The sequence below is a fragment of the Rhinoderma darwinii genome, chromosome 1, assembly GCF_050947455.1.
Source record: "Rhinoderma darwinii isolate aRhiDar2 chromosome 1, aRhiDar2.hap1, whole genome shotgun sequence".
Taxonomy (NCBI): domain Eukaryota; kingdom Metazoa; phylum Chordata; class Amphibia; order Anura; family Rhinodermatidae; genus Rhinoderma; species Rhinoderma darwinii.
Window position 1 is genome coordinate 633,887,124 of NC_134687.1, and position 26,219 is coordinate 633,913,342.

The 26,219-nt window shown below is 40.0% G+C and overlaps 1 protein-coding gene across 1 annotated transcript in view; it reads left to right on the forward strand.

Annotated features, from left to right (window-relative positions):
- The window catches only part of LOC142654474 (uncharacterized), a 1,458,099-nt gene that overhangs the window by 69,754 nt on the left and 1,362,126 nt on the right, over positions 1-26,219 (forward strand). The window contains 2 exon segments of the mRNA XM_075828928.1: positions 3,025-3,455; positions 3,457-4,042. Coding sequence (XP_075685043.1) covers positions 3,025-3,455; positions 3,457-4,042 — 1,017 coding nt within the window.

Sequence of the window (26,219 nt, forward strand, 5' to 3'; positions counted from 1 at the left end):
CATTTTTTTCAAAACACAGCATGCATACAGGACGTGAAAAAACGCCAGAAAAATAAGCCGTAAAAAAACAGTATGAAATTCATGCCATTTTATACAAGTCAAAAAGAAGTTGTGTGTGAAGGAGACATAAGGGAAAAATTCACACGAAACAGATTTGCTGCAGTTATTTCTGCGACTGTCGCATTCATCTATATGAGGCTTGTAGAAATCCATGCACAGAAACAACCGTACTCTGACATATGGAACTGATTTTTTTCTATAACAAATGTGAATTTACCATAAACACCATTACGTGTGTCATTGTGCAGGAACTACATCCCACCATGATCTACATGTACGTCATTTTGTGATAGAATTAAATGGTCACTGCACTTGTTGGTTGTTATTTTTTTTATTTTATAGCCCATCAGTTATAGAGAATTTATAGATTGAGAATTTATAGATTGATTTAAAAATATGCCTGCTTACCCGATTAAAAATGTCGTAAGTCCTGGCCACTAAGGTTCTCACTTCATGTGATTAGATTTACAATCCAGGAGCTATGTAAATTGCATAATTATCTACAGATTACAGTCTCTGAAAAAGAAGTGGTTGTAACATAGGTAGTAAAAAAGGGAAGTATTTTTTCACATGCAAAGTCCAGATTGGTGACGCTCAGTACAGGAAACACAGGCTCTGGATGCTGAGAAGCCTGTGCACGGGAGTGCACCTGAGGAGTGCTGGCAAGATTGCGAGCGCAGGACTCGGCCCCTGCTATCCAGTGGATTGAAAAGTGCAGAGCAGCAAAAAAAAGGGTCGATCACATTGAAAAATAAGGCAATACATATTTTATTAACACAGAACCCACTCGGGAAGCTTTAATGTACCCGACTGATCTTTGGGTAAAAAAGATTGCAAAGAGCAGGTACGCTTCTATCGCCATTTAAATATATAGTCAACATATAAAAAATGTATTTTGTAGTTTATTTGGTTCAACCGTAAGGTTCACACGACCTATTTTCAGACGTAAACGAGGCGTATTATGCCTCGTTTTACGTCTGAAAATAAGGCTACAATACGTCGGCAAACATCTGCCCATTCATTTGAATGGGTTTGCCGACGTATTGTGCAGACAACCTGTCATTTACGCGTCGTCGTTTGACAGCTGTCAAACGATGACGCGTAAAAATACAGCCTCGTCAAAAGAAGTGCAGGACACTTCTTTCAGACGTAATTTGAGCTGTTATTCATTGAACTCAATGAAGCACAGCTCAAAATTTACGGCTGTCGGAGAAGCCTCGCAAAATGCGAGGAGCATTTACGTCTGAAACGAGGCAGCTGTTTTCTCCTGAAAACAGTCTGTCTTTTCAGACGTAAAAGCCTGCTACCGAGTGCACATACCCTTACTATTCCCCTAATAATAACAACAGCTGAGAAGACAGATACTCATTATAGTTCTATATTTAATATGAGGCGGGGACAAGAATTGAGGAAATATTAGAAGGTCCCCATGACAACTCTGCACACAAGTCACAGGGGGACGTGTTGTCTTCACAATATTTCTGTAGTACAACCTTAGGCTGCAATATAAAGCAATCAGATCTCCGCTATAATCTACTGTACACTAAATAGCTCTTCTGGAACATGTCTTTTGGTAGCTCTCCTTTAAGCTTTGTTAAAGCCACTATAAATGTGTGTTTTTTGTTTTTTTAAAACTTTGGGTGTAATCTTCCAGATCTATGATTATTAGGAGGCACGTATTCCGCATTCAATTTTGATTCGTAATTATCACTGGAATGTCTGTATATCTGCACTCAGGCCACTTTATTACATCCACCTTTTCAGTACTTGATAGAAACCTCTTTCCCCTTAGGACCGCCTCAATTCATAGACCTGCTTTACACAGCCCTGTTCAGTTTGTGAGATACGGACGATATGTCGGCCATGTTTCCCAGACTCCTAGCATCATAGTCATTCATGATGCTGTAAGTCACTGCCTCCCCGCAGGAATAATGTACTAAAAACATGATTGGAGTATGGGACTCCTAGAATTGTAGATAACTATGATGCGAGAAGCCTGCCTCACTGAACTGTGTTTGGTCTGGGAAATACGCCTGACATCCGGTCCGAAGACGGCTATGTGAAGCAGGCCTTAATAGAATAGATACAACAAGTTGCTGGAAAAGTTTATTACAGATTGTGATTGATAACCTCCCTCTGTCTATTCCACTACATCCTAAAGATGTTCTATAACTGTTCAGACATTAGGTTATACAGACCGCATTGTCATGTCCGTGAATTCAGCCTGAGATATGTGCTTTGTCTCATGGCACATTATCTTGTTAAATGTATACTGTTAGCATGATTAGATTTTTTATTATATTTAGTTAGTATTAAAGTGATGCCTGATTGGTATTGAAGGGCCAAATGTGTTGAAAGAGGACAGGCTTGATTGCCATTGTTTTATCAAGTCAGGGTTTAGGTAATAAAACTGGTGACTACGTATAGACTACAATCCTGCACTTTATCATTGATATATTTTAGATTGTTTGTTTTTCAAAGCTTTATAAGGCTGGAATCACACATTCAGTTCTTGTTGGGTTTTTTTTAAGGCCAAAGCCAGGGGTAGATTCAAAAGAAATAACTTATACTTCTTTCTACTGGATCCACTTCAAGCTTAGTAAAAATTAAAAAAAACTGCATCAAAACCCTAATAGGAATGTTCTAAATTTGTCTACTTTGTGGTTTAAAAAAAGATAATGAAATTCATCCTAATCCTAACAGAAAACTCCAGGAAGAAGTTTAAGGACAACTTCAAGTTATCGATAAATTATAAAGTAGAAGATGAAGCTATCATGCAGCACTCTTCAGGAGAAAACATCATTCCCGTTAATGTACATACAGGACTTTACAGTACAGATCTATCATGTAATACCCCTAATCATAAGGAACCTTATTGTGACCAATCCCAAATTGTTGTCACAAGTGCAGGTCAAAAAGGGGGTAAAAGGTCTCCATGTGATGAACGGTTTACAAAAAGCTCAGATCTTATTACACACAGAAGAAATCACACAGTGGAGAAACCATACTGCTGTTCAGAATGTGGGAAATGTTTTGCACAGAAATCAAATCTTGTTATACATAAGCGATGTCACACAGGGGAGAAACCGTATTCATGTTCAGGATGTGGAAAATGTTTTGCACGAAAATCAATTCTTGTTATACATAAGAGAATTCACACAGGAGAGAAGCCATATTCATGTTCAGAATGTGGAAAATGCTTTACAGCTCAATCCAATCTTGTTAAACATGAGAGAAGTCACACAGGAGAGAAACCATATCAATGTTCAAACTGTGGGAAATACTTTACGGATAAATCAAGTCTTGCAATACATATGAGAATTCACACAGGAAAACCATATTCATGTTCAGAATGTGGGAAGTGCTTTACAGATAGATCAAATCTTGACACGCATAAAAAAAAGTCACACAGGAGAGAAGCCATATTCGTGTTCAGAATGTGGGAAATGTTTTGTACGAAAATCAAATCTTATTATACATGAGAGAAGTCACACCGGGGAGAAGCCATATTCGTGTTCAGAATGTGGAAAGTGCTTTACAGATAAGTCAAGACTTACTACACATAAGAGAAGTCACACAGGAGAGAATTCGTATGCATGTTCAGAATGCGGAAAATACTTTACAGATAAATCCAATCTTGGTAAACATCATAGGATTCACACAGGAGAGAAGCCACATTTATGTTCAGAATGTGGGAAATGCTTTACAGATAAATCACGTCTTCCAATACATAAGAGAATTCATACAGGAGAGAAACCATATTCATGTTCAAAATGTGGGAAGAGTTTCACAGACAAATCAAGTAGTGCTATACATAAGAGAATTCACACAGGAGAGAAACCATATTCTTGTTCAGAATGTGGGAAATGTTTTATACAAAAATCAATTCTTGTTAAACATCAGAGAAGTCACACAGGAGAGAGGCCATATTCATGTTCTGAATGTGGGAAGTGCTTTACACAAAAATCAAATCTTTCTGCACATCAGAGAAGTCACAAAGGGGTTGCTCTGTAATGCTTTCCTGTTCTTCTTTATGAGTTTATATGCATGGCTGCGGGTTCAGGGTGCATACCCGAGCTTCTGTAGCCTTATTGATCTCAGCGACATATGTTATTTTTCTCAATGATCTTTGTACCTTTGTAATTTCCAGTTGTTGGCCTGTGAGCCGATGTTTAGTGCTGCATTGGTCTGCACCATGATATTATGTTCTTTTGAAAATGGAAAATAAAATAATTTTTAAAAAAAAGTCACAAAGGGGAGAAGCCATTTTCATGTTCAGATTGTGGGAAGTGTTTTACAGATAAATCAGGTCTTGCAATACATAAGAGAATTCACACAGGGGAGAAGCCGTATTCCTGTTCAGAATGTGGAAAATGTTTTATTACTAAAGGCAAACTTAGGGATCATCAGAGAAGCCACACAGGGTAGAAGTTTTTTTTTTGTATACAAAGGATAAGGGAGGAATCCTCCAGCTCACCTGACACTTGGCATGTGTGTCATGGACATCGCACGGAATCTCGTGTCGGCACACGATGGATAAGGACAGGCAAGGCAGAGTGTTGAATCCAGCGAAGTAGAAGTTAAAATGGAAACTTTCCAAGTTTACTGAAAATCAAAAGTTAAAACAGGGTCCCAAGGAGAGGAATCCTGATGTGCAGGTGGGAGAGTGTCTCGGTCCAGTCAAGGGGCCTACGCGTTTCAGACGTTGTGCACGTCCTTAATCAGGATTCCTCTCCTTGGGACCCTGTTTTAACTTTTGATTTTCAGTAAACTTGGAAAGTTTCCATTTTAACTTCTACTTCGCTGGATTCAACACTCTGCCTTGCCTGTCCTTTTTTTTTTGTAGTTCTATCTGGAAAATGTTTTACAAGGAAATAAAATTTTTAAACACTGCATAAAGACACCATATTATTGTTTGGAATGTGAGAAATGCTATTAAATTATAGATATTGTGCATTCAGGAAATAGTCACACACTATGAAATTAGGAAAAAGGGATAATTCAGCTTGTCAAAGTCCTACAATATCCACACAGCTACGCTCACTAAGTATTTCACACAGTAACTTAAGTTATCTCGTACGTCTAAAAAGTAGCGATAGGGAGGGTACTCCAGTAAGATACCGGAGAACGGGTGTTAGCTGTAACATACAGCTGACTCCCAGATATGATGGCACAGACTCCGCTTCTGAGCCTGTGCCATACATTTGTCACATGAATTCGGCTATTTGGGGGAAGCACTGGCTTTACATGACCTATCCATACGACAAATGTCGGGAAGGGGTTAATTGATCTTTTAACTATTAAATCACCTATTTTATTTTTTTTTAATCCGACCACAATTACTATTTTTAAAATTCTAAAATCTCCCCATTTATTCCTCATATGTTTTCTTTTTTTTCTTTTTACAATCTTTATCAGCTGAATAAAGATTCCCTATCTACTATAGATTCTTATGTTTTAGCTTTAGATTTCTCCAAGGACAGGATAGAAGGGTGCATGTGCCACAGAGATCTTTTTGCATGTATATCATCCCCAGCTCTGCTTAGTAAACTTGCTCAATTGCTGTTTTCTGTCCTCCAAATTAGAACTACCTGGAAAAAAAAATTCAATTTGTGAATATAATGGAGATTTGAAAAAAATTATATATTTTTTAGCGGCTTCATTAAAATATCACCAGACATCATGCAGATTATGAACCTTAATAACTGATTTAAAGGGGTTTTCCCATATTGAATATTTATCACCTACACACAGGACAGCTGACAAATATCTGATCGTTGGGGGTCTGACCGCTGGGACCCCACCGATCACAAGAATGGGCTTTCCTTGACGTTCCTAGGAGCCCCATCGGAATGGAGCGATAGTGCCCATGCTCGGCCACCACTCCATTCACTTCTATGGGGCTGCAGAATATAGCGCATGGCAGCCCCATAGAAATGAATGAAGTGGTGGCCAAGCATGCACACTACTGCTCAATTATATTGGGCCACCATGGCGCAACTAGGTAAGTCCGTTCTCTTGATCGGTGGGGGTCACAGCGCTCAGACCCCCACCAATTAGATATTTATCACCTATCCTGTGGATAGGTGACATATGATTATGGGGAAACCCCTTTAATATGAGGTTTTCTTATATCCTGATCCTTGGAATAAACCAGCATATTGCCCGGAGGCAGTTGGAGCAGCTGATCGGTGTGGGGTCCGGGTGTCGGACCTCCACCGATCATATTCTGATGGCCTATCCTGTGGACAGGTTATCTTTTGACTGTGCCTTGACAACCCTTTAAACATTTCATTAATTTAAAGGAAATTGTATCCTGAATGGCCGTGGCAACTCCAGCTTTTTTTTTATGAGTTGTCACCCGTTACTAGATGTGTCTCTTGAAAAAAATGCAGTGTCACATTTCATTCCAATGCTCGCACTCCACATAGTGTTTCTGTGGCAAATTCAACCTTTTCACATTCAGTGAAATGCATTTTAACCCCTTCCCCCTGCTTGCATTCTGGGCCCTAATGGCCAAGCCATTTTTTTAATTTTTCCATTGTCACATTCGAAGAGCTCTAACTTTTTATTTTTGCGTCGACATAGCTGTATAAGGTCTTCTTTTTTGCGGGACGACTTGTAGTTTTTATTGGTACCATTTGAGAGTAGATGCGACTTTTTGATCACTTTTTATCACATTTTTTTTAAGTCAGGATTAACAGAAAACAGCAAATTTTCCATTGTTTTTTATTTTATTTTTTACGGCGTTCACAGTGCGGGTAAATTAATGTAACAGCTTTATAGTCGGGGTCATTACGGACACGGCGATACCAAATATGTGTAACTTTTTTGCTTTATTGTGTTTTTTTTAATAGTAATGCATTTTGTAAGGGGAAAAGTGTGTTTTTAATTTATTTTTTTCACTTTTTTTTTAATTAACTTTATTCTACTTTTTTTTACTTTTTTACTAGTCCCACTAGGGGATCGCTATTATAATACACTGCAATACTTCTGTATTGCAGGGTATTACTGCCTGTCCGTTTAGAAAGGGACAGGCATCTGCTAGGTCATGCCTCCGGCATGACCTAGCAGGCATTCATTACAGGCAGACCTGGGGGCTTTTATTAGTCCCCCGGCTGCCATAGGAGACACAGACACTCTGCGATCTTATCGCCGGGTGTCGGTGGGAGAGAGAGAAGCTCCCTCTCTCCAAAACCACTCAGATGCGGTACACGATATTGAGCGCCGCATCTGAGGGGTTAAACGGGTGAGATCGATACTTATATCGATCTCACCCGGCAGAGGAGGGATGCCCCCAGCCCTCAGCTGCCTCTGGCAGCTGAGAGCAGGGAGATTTGACCGCTCCCTGCTCTGTTTACTTTATTCTAATGCAGCGCCATGGAATGGCGGCGCTGTGGAATAAAGTCCATTAATGACTGCCGTGAAAAGGCTAATCAGCGGTCATTAAGGGGTTAATGACATGTGAAATCAGACAGGAAAACAAGTGCTAAAGACAAGTATTGAAAATGGCACAATCGGCCAAGGTTTTTCCCCGTAAACACCAGCAATGCTAACGATTTTTAACCGTGATCGAAAAAAAAAAAAAATTACAAAAATAAAATTTTTTTTATTATAGAAAGGGTGAGTTAAGAAGAGAGCGTTGGAGACAGACTATTACACTTGCTTCCATACTTCTGGTATCTTAGCCAGCGGACTAGGGACTTTAGTCCTTGTGATTAACTTTTTGGGACCAGTCCCATTACATCAAAAGTTCTGTAGGGGGGGGCGGAGCCTGACCGCGGTTCATGACAGTCGTGTGATACCTTGTCTCCTGCTGTCGAGCACCTGAAACCCTGCTAAACCGGCCGTTTTTTGATCATGGGGAAGATGACAGGCAAAGAGAAGAACCGAGAACCCACACCAGCTCCGAAAACTTCACGGAACCAACATGATGTAGATAAGTTCTTCCAGAAGAACTTGCCAGCTTCTCCGGCGCGAGTAACTAAAATGGCGCCGGAACCACTAGATGCCGCCCAGCACTCTGAGGACTCGGAGGCTGAAAGTGCTTCAGACACACAGGCAAGTGATGACTACCTTCCTATATCAAGGGGTTTTCTGAAGAAGGCCCTGACTATGGCCCTAGCTCCGGTGGTTAACGAACTGGCCGACATTAAATCAGATCTGAGGCAAGTAGGGGGCAGGGTGGAGGCCCTGGAGCAAGCACACCAGTCCTCCATTACCTTTCACACTGCATTGAAAAATAAGGTTCTTGCACAACAAGCTCACATTAACCAAACCATGCTACAAATAGAGGATCAGGAGAATAGGAGCAGAAGAAATAACCTAAGGATACGAGGGCTACCTGAATCCTATCTCCCAGATGTATTACATACCACAGTCTCACATGTTTTTGAATTACTCTTGGGACGGGAAAGAGCGACGTCCATAGTAATAGAAAGGGTGCACAGAGCTTTAAGGCCGAAGCCAGCACAGTCAGACCCGCCGAGAGACATCATCTGCAAACTCCTGAGCTATGTGGACACTTCACTTATACTTTCTACAGCCAGAGATAGAGGAGATCTCTCCTAATAAGATGCAGCAATTCAGCTTTTCCAAGATTTAGCACCGTCAACTCTGCAGAAACGCAGAGTTCTAAAACCGCTAACAGATAAGCTGAGAGAATCCAAAATTTCTTACCGCTGGTTGTACCCCTTTGGCCTGGCCATTTCACATGGAGGTAAGAAGATGATGATTAGGCAACCAGGCGACCTCCGATACGTGTGGGGAGAACTGCATATAGCCCCAATGGACATTCCTTCTTGGTTGCCCATAGATGAATGCGACGACCTGCCCACTCTCCCTCCCGCAGAAGTTTGGACCCCTGCCGAGGCGACGAAATCACCAAGACACAAGAGACTTCCCACCAGATCATCCCGCAACTAGGACTCCCATTGCATAGTCTCTTCATAATTATATTCTATATCCTTTTTACATTATGTTCGATGGGTATACTACTATGTAAAAAAAAAAAAAAAAGTCCTAGAGGTTACTATTGGCCGGTAACACTTGTTTTTCTCTGCCTACAAGGTTTCGTGTAGCTCCTCCGATTAGGGATACCATTTTCTCTGCTCACCCACTTTTCTATTCTTTCATCCTCTTATTTCTCCCCCCCCCCTCCCTATTACTTTTCCCTTCCCCTCTTCCCCACCTACCAGTTCACATAGTCATATAGGGAAGCACTTTATACAATATACATTGCTCGAGATGCCAAGATGGCCTTTACAAAATCCTTGTATGCTATGTGGGATGATATGTCGTTTGATTTCACATTGTTTACGTTTAGGTTGGTTGTTTGTTATACTGGTACTTATTCTGCATGCTTGGTCGAAATTGCTCTACCTCTTAAAATATGGCTGAGATGACTTTAAATCTATGCACATTTAATGTAAAGGGTTGCAATTCACCACATAAGAGGAGTCACATTTTTTCTCTATTGTCTAAAACAAAGTCTGAAATTGTGTTATTACAAGAAACCCATTTCCGTTCTGGTCATATCCCGAATTTACAATATGGTTCCTATGATAAATGGTATCATGCTACTAGCCCCTCCTCTGCATCTAGGGGGGTAAGCATTGGTTTTAGTAGGAACTCCACATTCTTATACGGAGATCTGCTGGCTGACCCAGAAGGAAGATACCTATTATTGAAAGGGAGTTTTGGCACACAAAAAGTCACGATATGTAACCTTTATGCTCCAAATATTAATACCGTGCACTGGATGATAGAAGTTCTAGAGAAGGTGTCTGCGTTCACAGATGGTTTACTGTTTTTGGGAGGGGACTTGAATTTAGTTCTAAACCTACTTTTAGACTCCACTTCACAGCGGTCAGCGGTTTCTTTCAGGGCTCAGAGACGTATAATGACAGCTTTAACACAGATAGGCCTGGTGGATGTGTGGAGGACTCTGCACCCAGACACTAAGGACTTCAGCTTCTTCTCTACAGCCCATAATTCTTATCAACGGCTGGATTATATATTTACTCGAGATTCTTGCCTCCCACACATACTGAATGCCTCCATAAGCAATATCACGATCTCGGACCATGCACCTGTTTTTCTCGAAGTTAAACTTGTGAGTCAAACGGCAAGAGAGTGGTCTTGGAGATTAAATGAGACTCTGCTAGACAGTCAGGATACGCTGGCGGCTTTGGAGGAGAAGGTGAAGTCTTATTTTGATACAAATAAGTCCAAAGATACCACTCAGGCATCCAGATGGGAGGCCCATAAGGCCTGCATGAGAGGAGAATTTATAGCTCTAGGAGTATTCCGGAAGAAATAGCGGGCTAAGCGAATAAGTGAACTTTTATCCCAAATAGCTAAGATTGAAAAGATCCATAAGAAGTCACTGGCGATTTTAGAACAGGACACGTTGACTAGCCTCCGTAATTCCCTTAGAGACGCATTAAACTTTAAATCTGCCAAAGCCTATCTTCGTACACAACACAAGTATTACTCTCATGGGGACAAGGGGGGGAAGGTTATGTCGGCGTTAGTTAAAAAAGCTAGAGAAAAAACCCAAATTAAACGCATAAGGACCGAGCAAGGCTCTTTGTCTGAAGACCCATCTGTTATAGCTGACACTTTTGCCTCCTTTTATAGCTCATTATATAATTTACAAAACACTGATAAGACCCCTAATGGTACATCTAAGGCTCCCATCAAGTTTGAGGAGGGAAGTAGACAGGCCATATCAAATTTCTTAGGAAAACTTTCACTACCTACTTTGAATAAGGAAGATGAGACATCTCTTCTAGCCCCTGTCACTGCAGACGAAATTAAAAAGGTTCTGAAGACCATCCAGAATGGGAAATGCCCTGGACCAGATGGATTTCCGATTTCCTATTACAAAAATTTTTTGGGAGTCTTGGGAACCCCCCTAGTTGAATATTTGAATTAATTAAATGCAGGATGTCCTCCACACCCACAGGCCCTTGAGGCGCACATAACCATCCTACATAAAGAGGGTAAGGACCCTCTTCAGTGTGGGAGCTACCGTCCCATCTCACTCCTAAATACCGATATTAAATTGTGGGCAAAATTATTGGCGAATAGAATGGCACTAGTCTTACCAAAGTTGATCGCACCAGAGCAGACTGGATTTGTGAAGGGAAGAGAAGGGAGAGATAACTCCTATAGAGTATTACATGCTATAAACTATGCAAAGAAATTCAATAAGCCCCTAATGCTGCTAGGTACAGATGCGGAGAAAGCCTTCGATAGGGTGAACTGGCAGTATATATACCTCACATTGATAAAATTTGGATTTCCTGCAGGGTTTGTGGAAGCAGTTTTTACTCTATATGCCTCCCCTTCGGCTAAGGTGAGAGCGAACGGGTTAATGTCCTCCCCTTTCGCAATAAATAATGGTACTAGACAGGGCTGCCCACTCTCTCCTACTCTGTTTATACTAACTTTAGAAACACTGATACAAGCTATCAGGCAAGATACTGCCATTAGGGGACTACAGGTGGAGAATAGGGAACATAAGGTGGCCGCCTTTGCAGATGACATGCTTTTGCTTATCTCCAATCCTATGTCTGCTTTCCCTGCTCTATTGAAATTGTTGGGGGTCTTTGGGACCTTATCCAATTTTAAAATCAATCACTCCAAATGTGAGGCTCTAAATGTTACATTGTCTCCACCTGTGGTCTCTAACCTCTCGAGGGACTTCCCGTTTAAGTGGGCCCCAGAGTTTATCACTTATTTGGGAGTTAAAATATCTAGCAATTTACAGAATATGTATCATCTTAATTTTCCCCCTCTGCTGAAATCCGTCTCAACTCAGTTAAGGGAACTAAGAGTGCCAATGATTTCATGGATGGGACGGAAGAATTTATTAAAATCCTATATCGTTCCTAAGTTCCTATACCTTATGCAGGCCGCCCCGGTCTTCCTCCCTGCTACCTTTTTCACAGAAACTAGGAGATTGTTCTCTAGATTCTTATGGCAACAAGCTAGACCTAGAATTTCTTATAGACAACTGACACTCCCAAAAGCAAGAGGTGGTTTTGCTCTCCCGGACGTACTGGGCTATTACCAAGCTATACAATTCAGATCTCGTCTGGAACTAATGGCTAGTTCCCATACTACCTTAGCTAAACAAATTGCTCTGGGGAGTTTCAAGACTCAGACCCAGATAGCTTTATGGGGAGGGGAGAGGGGGGTGGCGAAATGGACAGAGAGGACCCATTGTTGAAGGGCATACTGTCCTTGCGGAAAATTTATTCGACACCAATGTTTAAAGTCTCGTTTCCCTTGCCTTTGATGACGGCAAACGTGCTCCCATTCATTCTTTCCCACAATTTTGACGATCCCTTGAACTTGTGGAGATCATTGAAAACGACTCCAATAGGAGATCTATTTAAAGGAGGGAAAGTACCTACAATAGATAACCTCCAGGCCATGGGAGTGGGAAGAACTTGGTCCAGAGCACAATATGACCACTTTAAAGGTACTTGTTCGGAATTTCTGAGAGGGTACCATATTACGGGTTCCCTCTCTTGGTTCGAAGGAAGAAAAGAAAAAAGACACGGCGCCACCTTGTGCAGATCAATTGGCAAAGGTGAGACAATACTCCAAGAAATATGCTCACCTGGAACCGAAGTTTTTAAAGCGTGTAAATAAATAAGCCACAGTGCTGCTGCCAGATCCGAGTCGGTAACCAGAAGGGAACCGTTTGAGTAGAGACAATTGCAGGAGAAAAATGTGGATCATTCCAGGGGCGCTGCTGTGTGGTGAGAATAATGGGAGCGAAATCCAGAGGTATTGATAAGTTCAATTTAATTGCATGAGTGGCTACGCGTTTCAACGACGGACAGTCGTCTTCATCAGGCCATGTATATATTACAAGTAACAAAGCTTATATAGTGTCTAGGTTCATTATGCCAGGAGTGAAAAAAAACGCCAAATCTGTAAAAGGTCAAGGTGCGATCGTGACGTCACACCCGGTTTTTTATTTATTTATTTTTTTTTTACAATCAAAGCGCGAAGCAACAAGTACAATTTAAAATTAGTATAAAATCTAAAAGATTACATATAAAAGAACAGTTTAAACAGACGAAGGGGTGAGGGTTGGGAACAGCGATAATAAATGCATAAAAATACATTGTTAAGTAAAATATTCACAAAAAAATATATATAAAGTCTTTAATATACAGATATAAAAACATACCCTAGTCAGTTAACAGGGTATGGTGAGACCGATGAGGTAAGTGTATGAAATGGTAAAGATTGTTTTGACATAAGGCTATAGTAGAAATCAGTGTATTGCTGGTTTACAGAGCGAGAAGCCGGGACGCGGTCTCGTTGCCAAGGTAACCAAGCAGAGAGTGAAGCGACGGAACAGATGGAGTGGTACGTGCTTGCTATAGGTAAGATATTAAGAGTTTAAAAAGGATAAGATATACATTGTAGGATTGGTGAAAAAAGGTATTAGTCTAAATGATTTACAAGGATAGATCAAAAACTTACGGAGCTCTTAGAAATGAGCAGTTCTATATTGAGTAGTTCTATTTTGGGTAGAAATACGGAGTGTATTTTTAGCTCAGATATGTAGTTCTATAGAAGGAATAGTAGGTTATAAGTTTCTCGAAATTTAAACTGATAGTCTGTTAAGACTCTTGCTTATATTACTAGGTTGCTAATGTCGGGCAGTCGGACTTGAGGAACCAAAAAGGACGGGAACGAAACGGGCAAGGCATGCTACAGGTGAGTGGATACTTAGGAAAATTATTATTAATTTTCATGTTTAAGGATGTTAATTTAAGCATTATTTCATGTTTACTATTTCAATAAAGGAAGGAAGCCACTGTATGGATGAACTTAGTGGATAGCGAAGTAGTAGAAAAAGAACGTATAGTGTATCAGTAAATATTTGTATTTAAATTCAAGTGTTTAATTTGCGGTATAGCGGATAATGAAGATGTGGGTTAATCTAATGTAGATTCAGAGATATCGTTTAGGCCCTCTGGATGTAGTGTCTGTAATTTAAAGATCCAGTAGTTTTCCCTCTGTTTAAGCTTATTGAATCTATTGGGAACATCATGTTGTATGTTTTCAATAGGTGTAACTGTAATTTGATCGAATTGGCATTTATGTGCATGGGTGAAATGGCGTGAAACACTATGTTTTAAGAAACCTGTTCTCACATTAAATCTGTGTTTATTTACTCTGGCTCTTAAGCACTGTGTTGTCCTCCCTACGTATTGGAGTTGGCATGTACATTCCATCAAATAGATTACATAGGTGCTGCTGCAACTTAGGGGTGATTTAATTGTAAAAGACTCTTTCGTAACCGTTGATGTGTAGGTGTATTTTTTATTACTGATACTATTGCAGCATAGACATCGCGGGTGGCCACATTTGAATGATCCATTAGGTCTAGATAAAAAGCTAGTTAGTGATGCTTTTGGTTTGCGGATTCTGCTGGGGGCCAGCATGTTTTTCAAAGTCAGTGACCGTCGGAAAGTGATGGTCGGATAAGCAGGTATTACATCTTTGAGGTAAGGATCACTTTTTATAATGTGCCAATGCTTTTGTAAGACTGATCTAACTGTTTTGTTACCTAGATTAAAAGTTGTAATAAAATTGGTGTTGTGTTTATTTAATTCAGATTTTTTCTGTACAGGATTTAAACAGGAAACCTGAGATAGTAATGAGGCTTTACGTCTTGCGTCTTTAATTAGTTTGAGGGGAAAATTTTTGTCTCTAAATCTTCTCTCTAAAGTGTTGCATTCTGATTTGAAATTCCCGTTAGTGCTACAATTTTTACGTATTCTTCTAAACTGGCCGAAGGGTACATTAGTCAACCAAGGGCGGTAATGGGCACTTTTAAAATCAATGTAGCTGTTTACATCTACAGATTTAAAATGAGTTTTTGTGGCAAATTGTTTGGTCATGGTATCATAGCTGATGGTAAGGTCCAGATAGTTAATTGAGATTTCGGAGAAAGTGTGTGTAAAAGAAATGTCATAGCTGTTGATGTTTAAATAATTAATAAAACTAGAGGCTTCATTTTCTGAACCTGACCAAACAAAAAACAGGTCATCTATATAGCGCCTATATAAAAGGATATTCTTTTTGAAAAGATGTTCCCCTAGAATGTATTCTTTTTCAAATGCCCCCATGTATAGATTTGCGTAGGATGGTGCGAATCTGGTGCCCATTGCACAACCTCTAATTTGATTATAGAAATTTTGATCAAATGTGAATGCGTTGTGATGAAGAATGAAATCTATGCAGTCAGTCAAAAAAGAGACTTGGTTATTTGGGATTGAGGTGTTAGATGATAGAAAGAGTTTGGTTACCTGCATACCTTTATTATGTGGGATGTTACTATATAAAGCGGTCACATCTGCTGTGAGGAAGTGTATATCGGATATGGTCGTATCAGTTTTGAGATTAAATAGGTCTTTGATTAGTTGGGTAGAGTCTTTGAGATAAGATGGTAACGTGAGCACAAAGGGTTGAAGGTGTAAGTCTACGAAGTGAGAAAGATTGCTGGTTAGTGAACCGATACCTGAAATGATTGGACGTCCGGGGGGGTCCGTGAGTGTTTTATGGATTTTAGGGAGATGATAGATAAACGGTACACTTGGGAATGGTACATGTAAAAACCGTTTTTCTTTCTTCGTGAGTAAGCCCTCCTGGAAAGCTTTCTCTATCATGGATGTATACTTGAGTGTATAGGTAGGAAGGGGATTCGAAGTTAATTTACAGTAAAAAGTTTTGTCATTTAGAATCCTTGTAGTTTCTCCGAGATAATTATCTCTATTCTGGATTACTATGCCTCCCCCTTTGTCGGCAGGACGAATGACTATATTTAGGTTATTTTGTAGGGTTTTAATAGCCTTCCTTTCGTGTGGGGTTAAATTGTCTCGATAGGGATAGGGGTTCACTAGCGACCTGAATTCACTGCTGACTAATGTTGAGAAAGTTTCAATGAGAGGACCCTGGTGGTGGATAGGATAGAATTCAGATTTGGCGTGGACTTGAACTGGAATAGCTTTGGTATTTTCATGCAGTGACTGTGGTTCCTCTATGTTAACTGGTGATGTAGTGGGTTTCTGTAATGCATAGTGTCTAGTTAGGGTAAGTTTTCTAATAAAGCGGTTAAGATCCATGAATAGATCGAAGTCATTAGGTGAGGAAGTAGGACAAAAGGACAGGCCTTTATTAAGTAAATCTGTCTCATGGGCGTTTAATAAGTAAGATGACAGGTTAAATATTTTTACTGCTTTGTTCGATTTTTCTTTGGGTTCAATCTCGCATGTTGGCTTATTACGGTTTTTTCCTCCTCTCCGTCCTCTATGTCTATATTGAGTTTTCTTTTTATGGAAATTTTCTGTATTTTCAGAAAGAAGTGGGTAATGGTTTGGGCTTTGGGGCTCATTAAAAAGGGTAGGAGAATGTCGTTGCTGGTGACAGTAGGTGTTAATGGAGGTCGAGTGAGTTGTGAGGGAAGGCCTAAAAAAGAGGTTGCTGCATAGGTGATGTCTAATGATGATGTTGCTAAATCAGTTTTGGAATGGTTGTCTTTGGACGGTAATGATGTGGACAGGCTCCTATGGGGGCTCCCTTGTGTGTCGAGGAGGGAGGACTGGGGGGTACTGTGCACTGATAGTTGGAGTAGGGATACCAAGCTGTCTTCGATGGAGTCATTGAGTGGGGAAGAAGGGGAGTTGGGTATAGTTATTACTTCCATTGGCTCAGATGTAGGAAAAAACTTGGAGAGGTGAAGCTCCAAATCCGATGCCCTGAAGGCATTCAAAGGTACTTCAGTGATTGTTATTTTGCTAGGGAGGGAAGTAGCTTGTGTAGAAACGCAATTAGCCTCTAACGGTTTTTTTGACGCTAAGGAGATGCGTGTGAGCTGTTTCTCAGCTAGAACACTGATAGGTGTTCTCGTTGAGGGGCTGTCATTATTTTGTCTCTGATGGAATCTTAGACTGTTTTTGAAGGACCTACTGAAGGTGTTCCCTTCGGCAATGGGAGCCCGAAAACTGGTGAAGGTATTACCTTCGGCAATGGGAGCCCGAAAATTGGAGGGGGCCCTGGACGTTAGGGGGACAGCTAGAGGTACTGAGTAATTTTGACGTGGAGTGTTGAGTTTGCTTGTGACAATGTCTATTTTGGATGTGTGAGGTATTGATGCCCTCCAATCACCTGAATCATTATGTGTATAATCATCACGGTCCCTCTTAAGTTTCTTAACCTTTTTCAAAATGATATCTTTTTCATACAAATTGAGTCTGTTGCTAGTACAGGTCTCTAGTTTCGGAAAATCACGGTGGTCAGTAAATTTGAGGAGTTTTTCTTTGATCTGAGAGATTTCTGTTTTGAAGGTCTCAATCAATGTATTACGTTTTTTCAGAAGCCTTTCTAGAAGACCTAGGTGGCATTGGTCTAAAAAAGTCTTCCAGTCATTACTGAAAGACAGATCAGTGGGGTAAGGGTTATTGATAGAAAGCCTTAACCCCCTTGGGGCGATGTTTTCATTAATATAAAACTGTAGGAAAAGGCAGTCTATGCTCTGTAGAGCTTCTTTTTTAAGGGTGTCCTCCAGTGTTAGATAGAGATCAGTCATTACTTTGGTCAGTTCAGGGTTGGTATCGTTACTCACTGTAGGGAGATCCCTTATCGTAGAATCAGTTCCGATCAACTGCATGATCAGGTTCTCACGTAAGGCATTCCTTTTGTCTGTGAAATCCAGCATTGTGGATGTTGATTGTAGTGATGTTGATAGTAGTGATATTAGTAGATCAGAGAAGAAGGGTTCCACAACGGTCTTTCCACAAAGGTAAGGAGTTTCACAATGGTACTTCCACAAAGGTAAAGATAGATCTGTATACGCGGCTGCCAGTGCAGGAGAATCTTTGGAACCGAAAGTCCAGAGGGGGTCACCCAAAGAAACTTTGTCCTAGTCTCCTGGGAACGGAGTGTTGAATCCAAAGAGGAACAATTAAACTCCGACCTAAGGATAAAGGAAGAAAAGAAAAAAGACACGGCGCCACCTTGTGCAGATCAATTGGCAAAGGTGAGACAATACTCCAAGAAATATGCTCACCTGGAACCGAAGTTTTTAAAGCGTGTAAATAAATAAGCCACAGTGCTGCTGCCAGATCCGAGTCGGTAACCAGAAGGGAACCGTTTGAGTAGAGACAATTGCAGGAGAAAAATGTGGATCATTCCAGGGGCGCTGCTGTGTGGTGAGAATAATGGGAGCGAAATCCAGAGGTATTGATAAGTTCAATTTAATTGCATGAGTGGCTACGCGTTTCAACGACGGACAGTCGTCTTCATCAGGCCATGTATATATTACAAGTAACAAAGCTTATATAGTGTCTAGGTTCATTATGCCAGGAGTGAAAAAAACCGCCAAATCTGTAAAAGGTCAAGGTGCGATCGTGACGTCACACCCGGTTTTTTTATTTTTTTTTTTTTTTTTTATTTTTCCAGTAATGACTGGAAGACTTTTTTAGACCAATGCCACCTAGGTCTTCTAGAAAGGCTTCTGAAAAAACGTAATACATTGATTGAGACCTTCAAAACAGAAATCTCTCAGATCAAAGAAAAACTCCTCAAATTTACTGACCACCGTGATTTTCCGAAACTAGAGACCTGTACTAGCAACAGACTCAATTTGTATGAAAAAGATATCATTTTGAAAAAGGTTAAGAAACTTAAGAGGGACCGTGATGATTATACACATAATGATTCAGGTGATTGGAGGGCATCAATACCTCACACATCCAAAATAGACATTGTCACAAGCAAACTCAACACTCCACGTCAAAATTACTCAGTACCTCTAGCTGTCCCCCTAACGTCCAGGGCCCCCTCCAATTTTCGGGCTCCCATTGCCGAAGGTAATACCTTCACCAATTTTCGGGCTCCCATTGCCGAAGGGAACACCTTCAGTAGGTCCTTCAAAAACAGTCTAAGATTCCATCAGAGACAAAATAATGACAGCCCCTCAACGAGAACACCTATCAGTGTTCTAGCTGAGAAACAGCTCACACGCATCTCCTTAGCGTCAAAAAAACCGTTAGAGGCTAATTGCGTTTCTACACAAGCTACTTCCCTACCTAGCAAAATAACAATCACTGAAGTACCTTTGAATGCCTTCAGGGCATCGGATTTGGAGCTTCACCTCTCCAAGTTTTTTCCTACATCTGAGCCAATGGAAGTAATAACTATACCCAACTCCCCTTCTTCCCCACTCAATGACTCCATCGAAGACAGCTTGGTATCCCTACTCCAACTATCAGTGCACAGTACCCCCCAGTCCTCCCTCCTCGACACACAAGGGAGCCCCCATAGGAGCCTGTCCACATCATTACCGTCCAAAGACAACCATTCCAAAACTGATTTAGCAACATCATCATTAGACATCACCTATGCAGCAACCTCTTTTTTAGGCCTTCCCTCACAACTCACTCGACCTCCATTAACACCTACTGTCACCAGCAACGACATTCTCCTACCCTTTTTAATGAGCCCCAAAGCCCAAACCATTACCCACTTCTTTCCGAAAATACAGAAAATTTCCATAAAAAGAAAACTCAATATAGACATAGAGGACGGAGAGGAGGAAAAAACCGTAATAAGCCAACATGCGAGATTGAACCCAAAGAAAAATCGAACAAAGCAGTAAAAATATTTAACCTGTCATCTTACTTATTAAACGCCCATGAGACAGATTTACTTAATAAAGGCCTGTCCTTTTGTCCTACTTCCTCACCTAATGACTTCGATCTATTCATGGATCTTAACCGCTTTATTAGAAAACTTACCCTAACTAGACACTATGCATTACAGAAACCCACTACATCACCAGTTAACATAGAGGAACCACAGTCACTGCATGAAAATACCAAAGCTATTCCAGTTCAAGTCCACGCCAAATCTGAATTCTATCCTATCCACCACCAGGGTCCTCTCATTGAAACTTTCTCAACATTAGTCAGCAGTGAATTCAGGTCGCTAGTGAACCCCTATCCCTATCGAGACAATTTAACCCCACACGAAAGGAAGGCTATTAAAACCCTACAAAATAACCTAAATATAGTCATTCGTCCTGCCGACAAAGGGGGAGGCATAGTAATCCAGAATAGAGATAATTATCTCGGAGAAACTACAAGGATTCTAAATGACAAAACTTTTTACTGTAAATTAACTTCGAATCCCCTTCCTACCTATACACTCAAGTATACATCCATGATAGAGAAAGCTTTCCAGGAGGGCTTACTCACGAAGAAAGAAAAACGGTTTTTACATGTACCATTCCCAAGTGTACCGTTTATCTATCATCTCCCTAAAATCCATAAAACACTCACGGACCCCCCCGGACGTCCAATCATTTCAGGTATCGGTTCACTAACCAGCAATCTTTCTCACTTCGTAGACTTACACCTTCAACCCTTTGTGCTCACGTTACCATCTTATCTCAAAGACTCTACCCAACTAATCAAAGACCTATTTAATCTCAAAACTGATACGACCATATCCGATATACACTTCCTCACAGCAGATGTGACCGCTTTATATAGTAACATCCCACATAATAAAGGTATGCAGGTAACCAAACTCTTTCTATCATCTAACACCTCAATCCCAAATAACCAAGTCTCTTTTTTGACTGACTGCATAGATTTCATTCTTCATCACAACGCATTCACATTTGATCAAAATTTCTATAATCAAATTAGAGGTTGTGCAATGGGCACCAGATTCGCACCATCCTACGCAAATCTATACATGGGGGCATTTGAAAAAGAATACATTCTAGGGGAACATCTTTTCAAAAAGAATATCCTTTTATATAGGCGCTATATAGATGACCTGTTTTTTGTTTGGTCAGGTTCAGAAAATGAAGCCTCTAGTTTTATTAATTATTTAAACATCAACAGCTATGACATTTCTTTTACACACACTTTCTCCGAAATCTCAATTAACTATCTGGACCTTACCATCAGCTATGATACCATGACCAAACAATTTGCCACAAAAACTCATTTTAAATCTGTAGATGTAAACAGCTACATTGATTTTAAAAGTGCCCATTACCGCCCTTGGTTGACTAATGTACCCTTCGGCCAGTTTAGAAGAATACGTAAAAATTGTAGCACTAACGGGAATTTCAAATCAGAATGCAACACTTTAGAGAGAAGATTTAGAGACAAAAATTTTCCCCTCAAACTAATTAAAGACGCAAGACGTAAAGCCTCATTACTATCTCAGGTTTCCTGTTTAAATCCTGTACAGAAAAAATCTGAATTAAATAAACACAACACCAATTTTATTACAACTTTTAATCTAGGTAACAAAACAGTTAGATCAGTCTTACAAAAGCATTGGCACATTATAAAAAGTGATCCTTACCTCAAAGATGTAATACCTGCTTATCCGACCATCACTTTCCGACGGTCACTGACTTTGAAAAACATGCTGGCCCCCAGCAGAATCCGCAAACCAAAAGCATCACTAACTAGCTTTTTATCTAGACCTAATGGATCATTCAAATGTGGCCACCCGCGATGTCTATGCTGCAATAGTATCAGTAATAAAAAATACACCTACACATCAACGGTTACGAAAGAGTCTTTTACAATTAAATCACCCCTAAGTTGCAGCAGCACCTATGTAATCTATTTGATGGAATGTACATGCCAACTCCAATACGTAGGGAGGACAACACAGTGCTTAAGAGCCAGAGTAAATAAACACAGATTTAATGTGAGAACAGGTTTCTTAAAACATAGTGTTTCACGCCATTTCACCCATGCACATAAATGCCAATTCGATCAAATTACAGTTACACCTATTGAAAACATACAACATGATGTTCCCAATAGATTCAATAAGCTTAAACAGAGGGAAAACTACTGGATCTTTAAATTACAGACACTACATCCAGAGGGCCTAAACGATATCTCTGAATCTACATTAGATTAACCCACATCTTCATTATCCGCTATACCGCAAATTAAACACTTGAATTTAAATACAAATATTTACTGATACACTATACGTTCTTTTTCTACTACTTCGCTATCCACTAAGTTCATCCATACAGTGGCTTCCTTCCTTTATTGAAATAGTAAACATGAAATAATGCTTAAATTAACATCCTTAAACATGAAAATTAATAATAATTTTCCTAAGTATCCACTCACCTGTAGCATGCCTTGCCCGTTTCGTTCCCGTCCTTTTTGGTTCCTCAAGTCCGACTGCCCGACATTAGCAACCTAGTAATATAAGCAAGAGTCTTAACAGACTATCAGTTTAAATTTCGAGAAAATTATAACCTACTATTCCTTCTATAGAACTACATATCTGAGCTAAAAATACACTCCGTATTTCTACCCAAAATAGAACTACTCAATATAGAACTGCTCATTTCTAAGAGCTCCGTAAGTTTTTGATCTATCCTTGTAAATCATTTAGACTAATACCTTTTTTCACCAATCCTACAATGTATATCTTATCCTTTTTAAACTCTTAATATCTTACCTATAGCAAGCACGTACCACTCCATCTGTTCCGTCGCTTCACTCTCTGCTTGGTTACCTTGGCAACGAGACCGCGTCCCGGCTTCTCGCTCTGTAAACCAGCAATACACTGATTTCTACTATAGCCTTATGTCAAAACAATCTTTACCATTTCACACACTTACCTCATCGGTCTCACCATACCCTGTTAACTGACTAGGGTATGTTTTTATATCTGTATATTAAAGACTTTATATATATTTTTTTGTGAATATTTTACTTAACAATGTATTTTTATGCATTTATTATCGCTGTTCCCAACCCTCACCCCTTCGTCTGTTTAAACTGTTCTTTTATATGTAATCTTTTAGATTTTATACTAATTTTAAATTGTACTTGTTGCTTCGCGCTTTGATTGTAAAAAAAAAAAAAAAAAAAAAAAAAAAAAACGGGTGTGACGTCACGATCGCACCTTGACCTTTTACAGATTTGGCGGTTTTTTTCACTCCTGGCATAATGAACCTAGACACTATATAAGCTTTGTTACTTGTAATATATACATGGCCTGATGAAGACGACTGTCCGTCGTTGAAACGCGTAGCCACTCATGCAATTAAATTGAACTTATCAATACCTCTGGATTTCGCTCCCATTATTCTCACCACACAGCAGCGCCCCTGGAATGATCCACATTTTTCTCCTGCAATTGTCTCTCTTGGTTCGAGTCCTTGATGAGTGCCACTCCCTTACCCAAAAAACTGATTTCCATTCTATATAATAAGTTGCTCACCTATGATGCGGAGGAAAAGCCTTCATTTCTTTGTGCTTGGGAGCGAGACTTGAATATGGTGTTTTCTCCACAGGATACTTCAGCTATATTTAAGAGATCTCATGGTTTATCCAGATGTACTAGAACTCAGGAAAACGCTTTTAAGCTACTTACAAGATGGTATAGGTCCCCGGATATAGTAGCAAAAATGTATGATAATGTATGATAATGTATGATAATGTATGGGTGCTGGAGATGTGGGAGTTCTCCGGGTAACTTATTACACATCTGGTGGGATTGCCCTATTATTAAACCGTTCTGGTCATCCATCAAATCGCAGGTTAACACAATCTGTAACACGTCCATCACACTCACACCCTCTCTTATATTAGTCAACTTACCATCATCTGACTGTTGTCTCACTAGATTTGATTTGGCATCACTGCTCATTATGACAGCCAAACTTCTTATACCAATAAAGTGGCTAGACAAGACACCCCCTGACATACCAATGTGGCTCAACAGAGTCCGACAAATGTTTCGGCTGGAAGAATTATCAAGCTGTGAGTCTAGAACACACGACAAATTCATACAACTATGGGCACCGTGGTGCACTTGGGAGTCAATTCCCAAAACATGACGAAGTATACTCCCCCATCTTGCAAAGGCTTAGGTTCTGATGTCTTCTACTCAAAAAGTGTGTATTTTGTGATAAATTTGAGAGATACCTGTTGCAAAGGCACTAATTGGTAGAAAGAAGTACCTTTTTAGTTAGTTCTTTTTCTTTTCTTTTTCTTTTCTTTTTCTTTTACTGTTAATTTTCACCTGTTGTTTGGATTCCATTATGTCACAGATTACAAATGCTAATGTGAGCCAGAAATGTGATGGAACTGTATTATGGTTTTTCAATGTACTTTACTATACATCCTGCAATATGTTTCGAGGTCCTAAGAAACTGTACATGTATGGTTGATGATACTGTTTTTGTTGTATAAATTTTCAAAAATAAAGATTTAAAAAAAAAAAAAAAGTTCTGTAGGGGAATCCACTGAGTTGCAGTTGAAGGATTTCTCTTTTTTAGCAATGACCAACTTGAAGAAAAAAGCCCATTTATAGTGAATATCCCCATTGGATAAAAGAACACAATTTCAAGTCATAACGAGAATCCTGTACTATTTGACAGGTGACCGATCTGGAAAGATTTTAAGCTGCCTGAATCTCACTGGTAGGTCCAAACTGCCTCTAAGGGGCTTTAGAAATCACGCGGAACTGAAGACCGTATTGTCGGTGGCCGACTCAGTCAATGAGCCTTGTCTGTTGTGAGTTCCATATACTGTGCGTTCACCGGTTTGTACGGGGCCCATAGCTCTGGTGCGTCTGCCCACTGTGTAGGTTGACTATTACTCCTACTTCCTTTTAAGCAGTAAAACTCACATCTGCGTGCACTCCCCGCTTCGATCCATGTTCTCCCCTCCTCCGGCCATGTATGCTGGCGTAAACTGCTGTTTGGGCACACTGCAGGACTCAGAGGGGTAGGACCACCATTTGGCTTTTGGGGCGCAGATTTTGCTGGATTGGTTGCCATTTCAGAGCCTGCGAGGTACTAGTACAGAAGAAACCCCTGGGAAGTGACTCCGTGTTAAAACTTCACCCTATAGGGTATTAATCTAGGGGTTTAATAATAAGTAGATGTTTCGTTGGGCTATTACATGTATTTCCATTTATATTGTGAAAGCATATGTAAACTGTGCGGAGTATATCGGGGCAAAATAAGGTGGTATAATGATGGGCTAAAGAAATAATAAAATTAATAATTCATAAATGTTTGGTACACTACAAAGCAATCCTTTAATCCTCTGCATTACTTTACATTCCTTGGATTACTTTGGATTCTGTGACTGGATGCCTTGTATCCATTTCTTTATTAAAATGGTCAAAAAGGGATGGTGTCAGAGTCTTTTTTTTTTTATTAAATGAAGTGTTTTTTCCTTTTTATTTCAGCGTAAGTAATGGAGGTGTCTGACAGACGCCTGCCCATTTGTAACACTGGGGCTTTGGGTCAGCAAGCAGGTTTCTCGGTCGCTCCTCGGCTGGCACTAATGCCCCCTCACTATTAACGTGGTACCCACTGCTCCAGGGTTGTCGGTAAGAGCCCAGTACTATTAAAAACAGACCCTCTATGTGATGGTGCACTTCTGGGAATGCCACAGGCTGGTATTATTTAGAGTGTTAAGGGACCAATATCCATGGTCCTTCCCATACTGATGATATTATCCCCTGGCCGTCCATTTTTCCATGGCTGGCTATTAAAAAAAAAAAAAAAAAAAATGGGGGACCCCACGTTATGTTTTAACATTTATTTATTCAAAGTATTCCTGGCCTCATACTGAACTGTAATAAACTGGTCACTGTGCCCGTGCGATCAGCAGCAAGATTTTATTCTACTTTGTGGAGCGGTTTATTTACACGTTACTTTTTATTCATTTATGAATCCAATTTATTTGAGTGCTATTCAATAACCGCTATTTTCCACAATTATCATCAAATGCTCCTCATATGTCATTTTTTTATTTTCCTTGCCTTTTTTTTATCTTTTTGCTTAAAGAGTCTCTGTTACCACATTATATATTGTACATAATCGGATCGGCGCTGTAATGTAGATTATAGCAGTGTTTTTTATTTAGAAAAACTATCATTTTTGACTGAGTTTGACTGAGCTATTTTAGCTTTATGCTAATGAGTTTCTTAATGGACAACTGGGCGTGTTTTACTTTTTGACCAAGTGGGCGTTGTACAGAGGAGTGTATGACGCTGACCAATCAGCGTCATACACTTCTTTCCATTCATTTACACTGCAG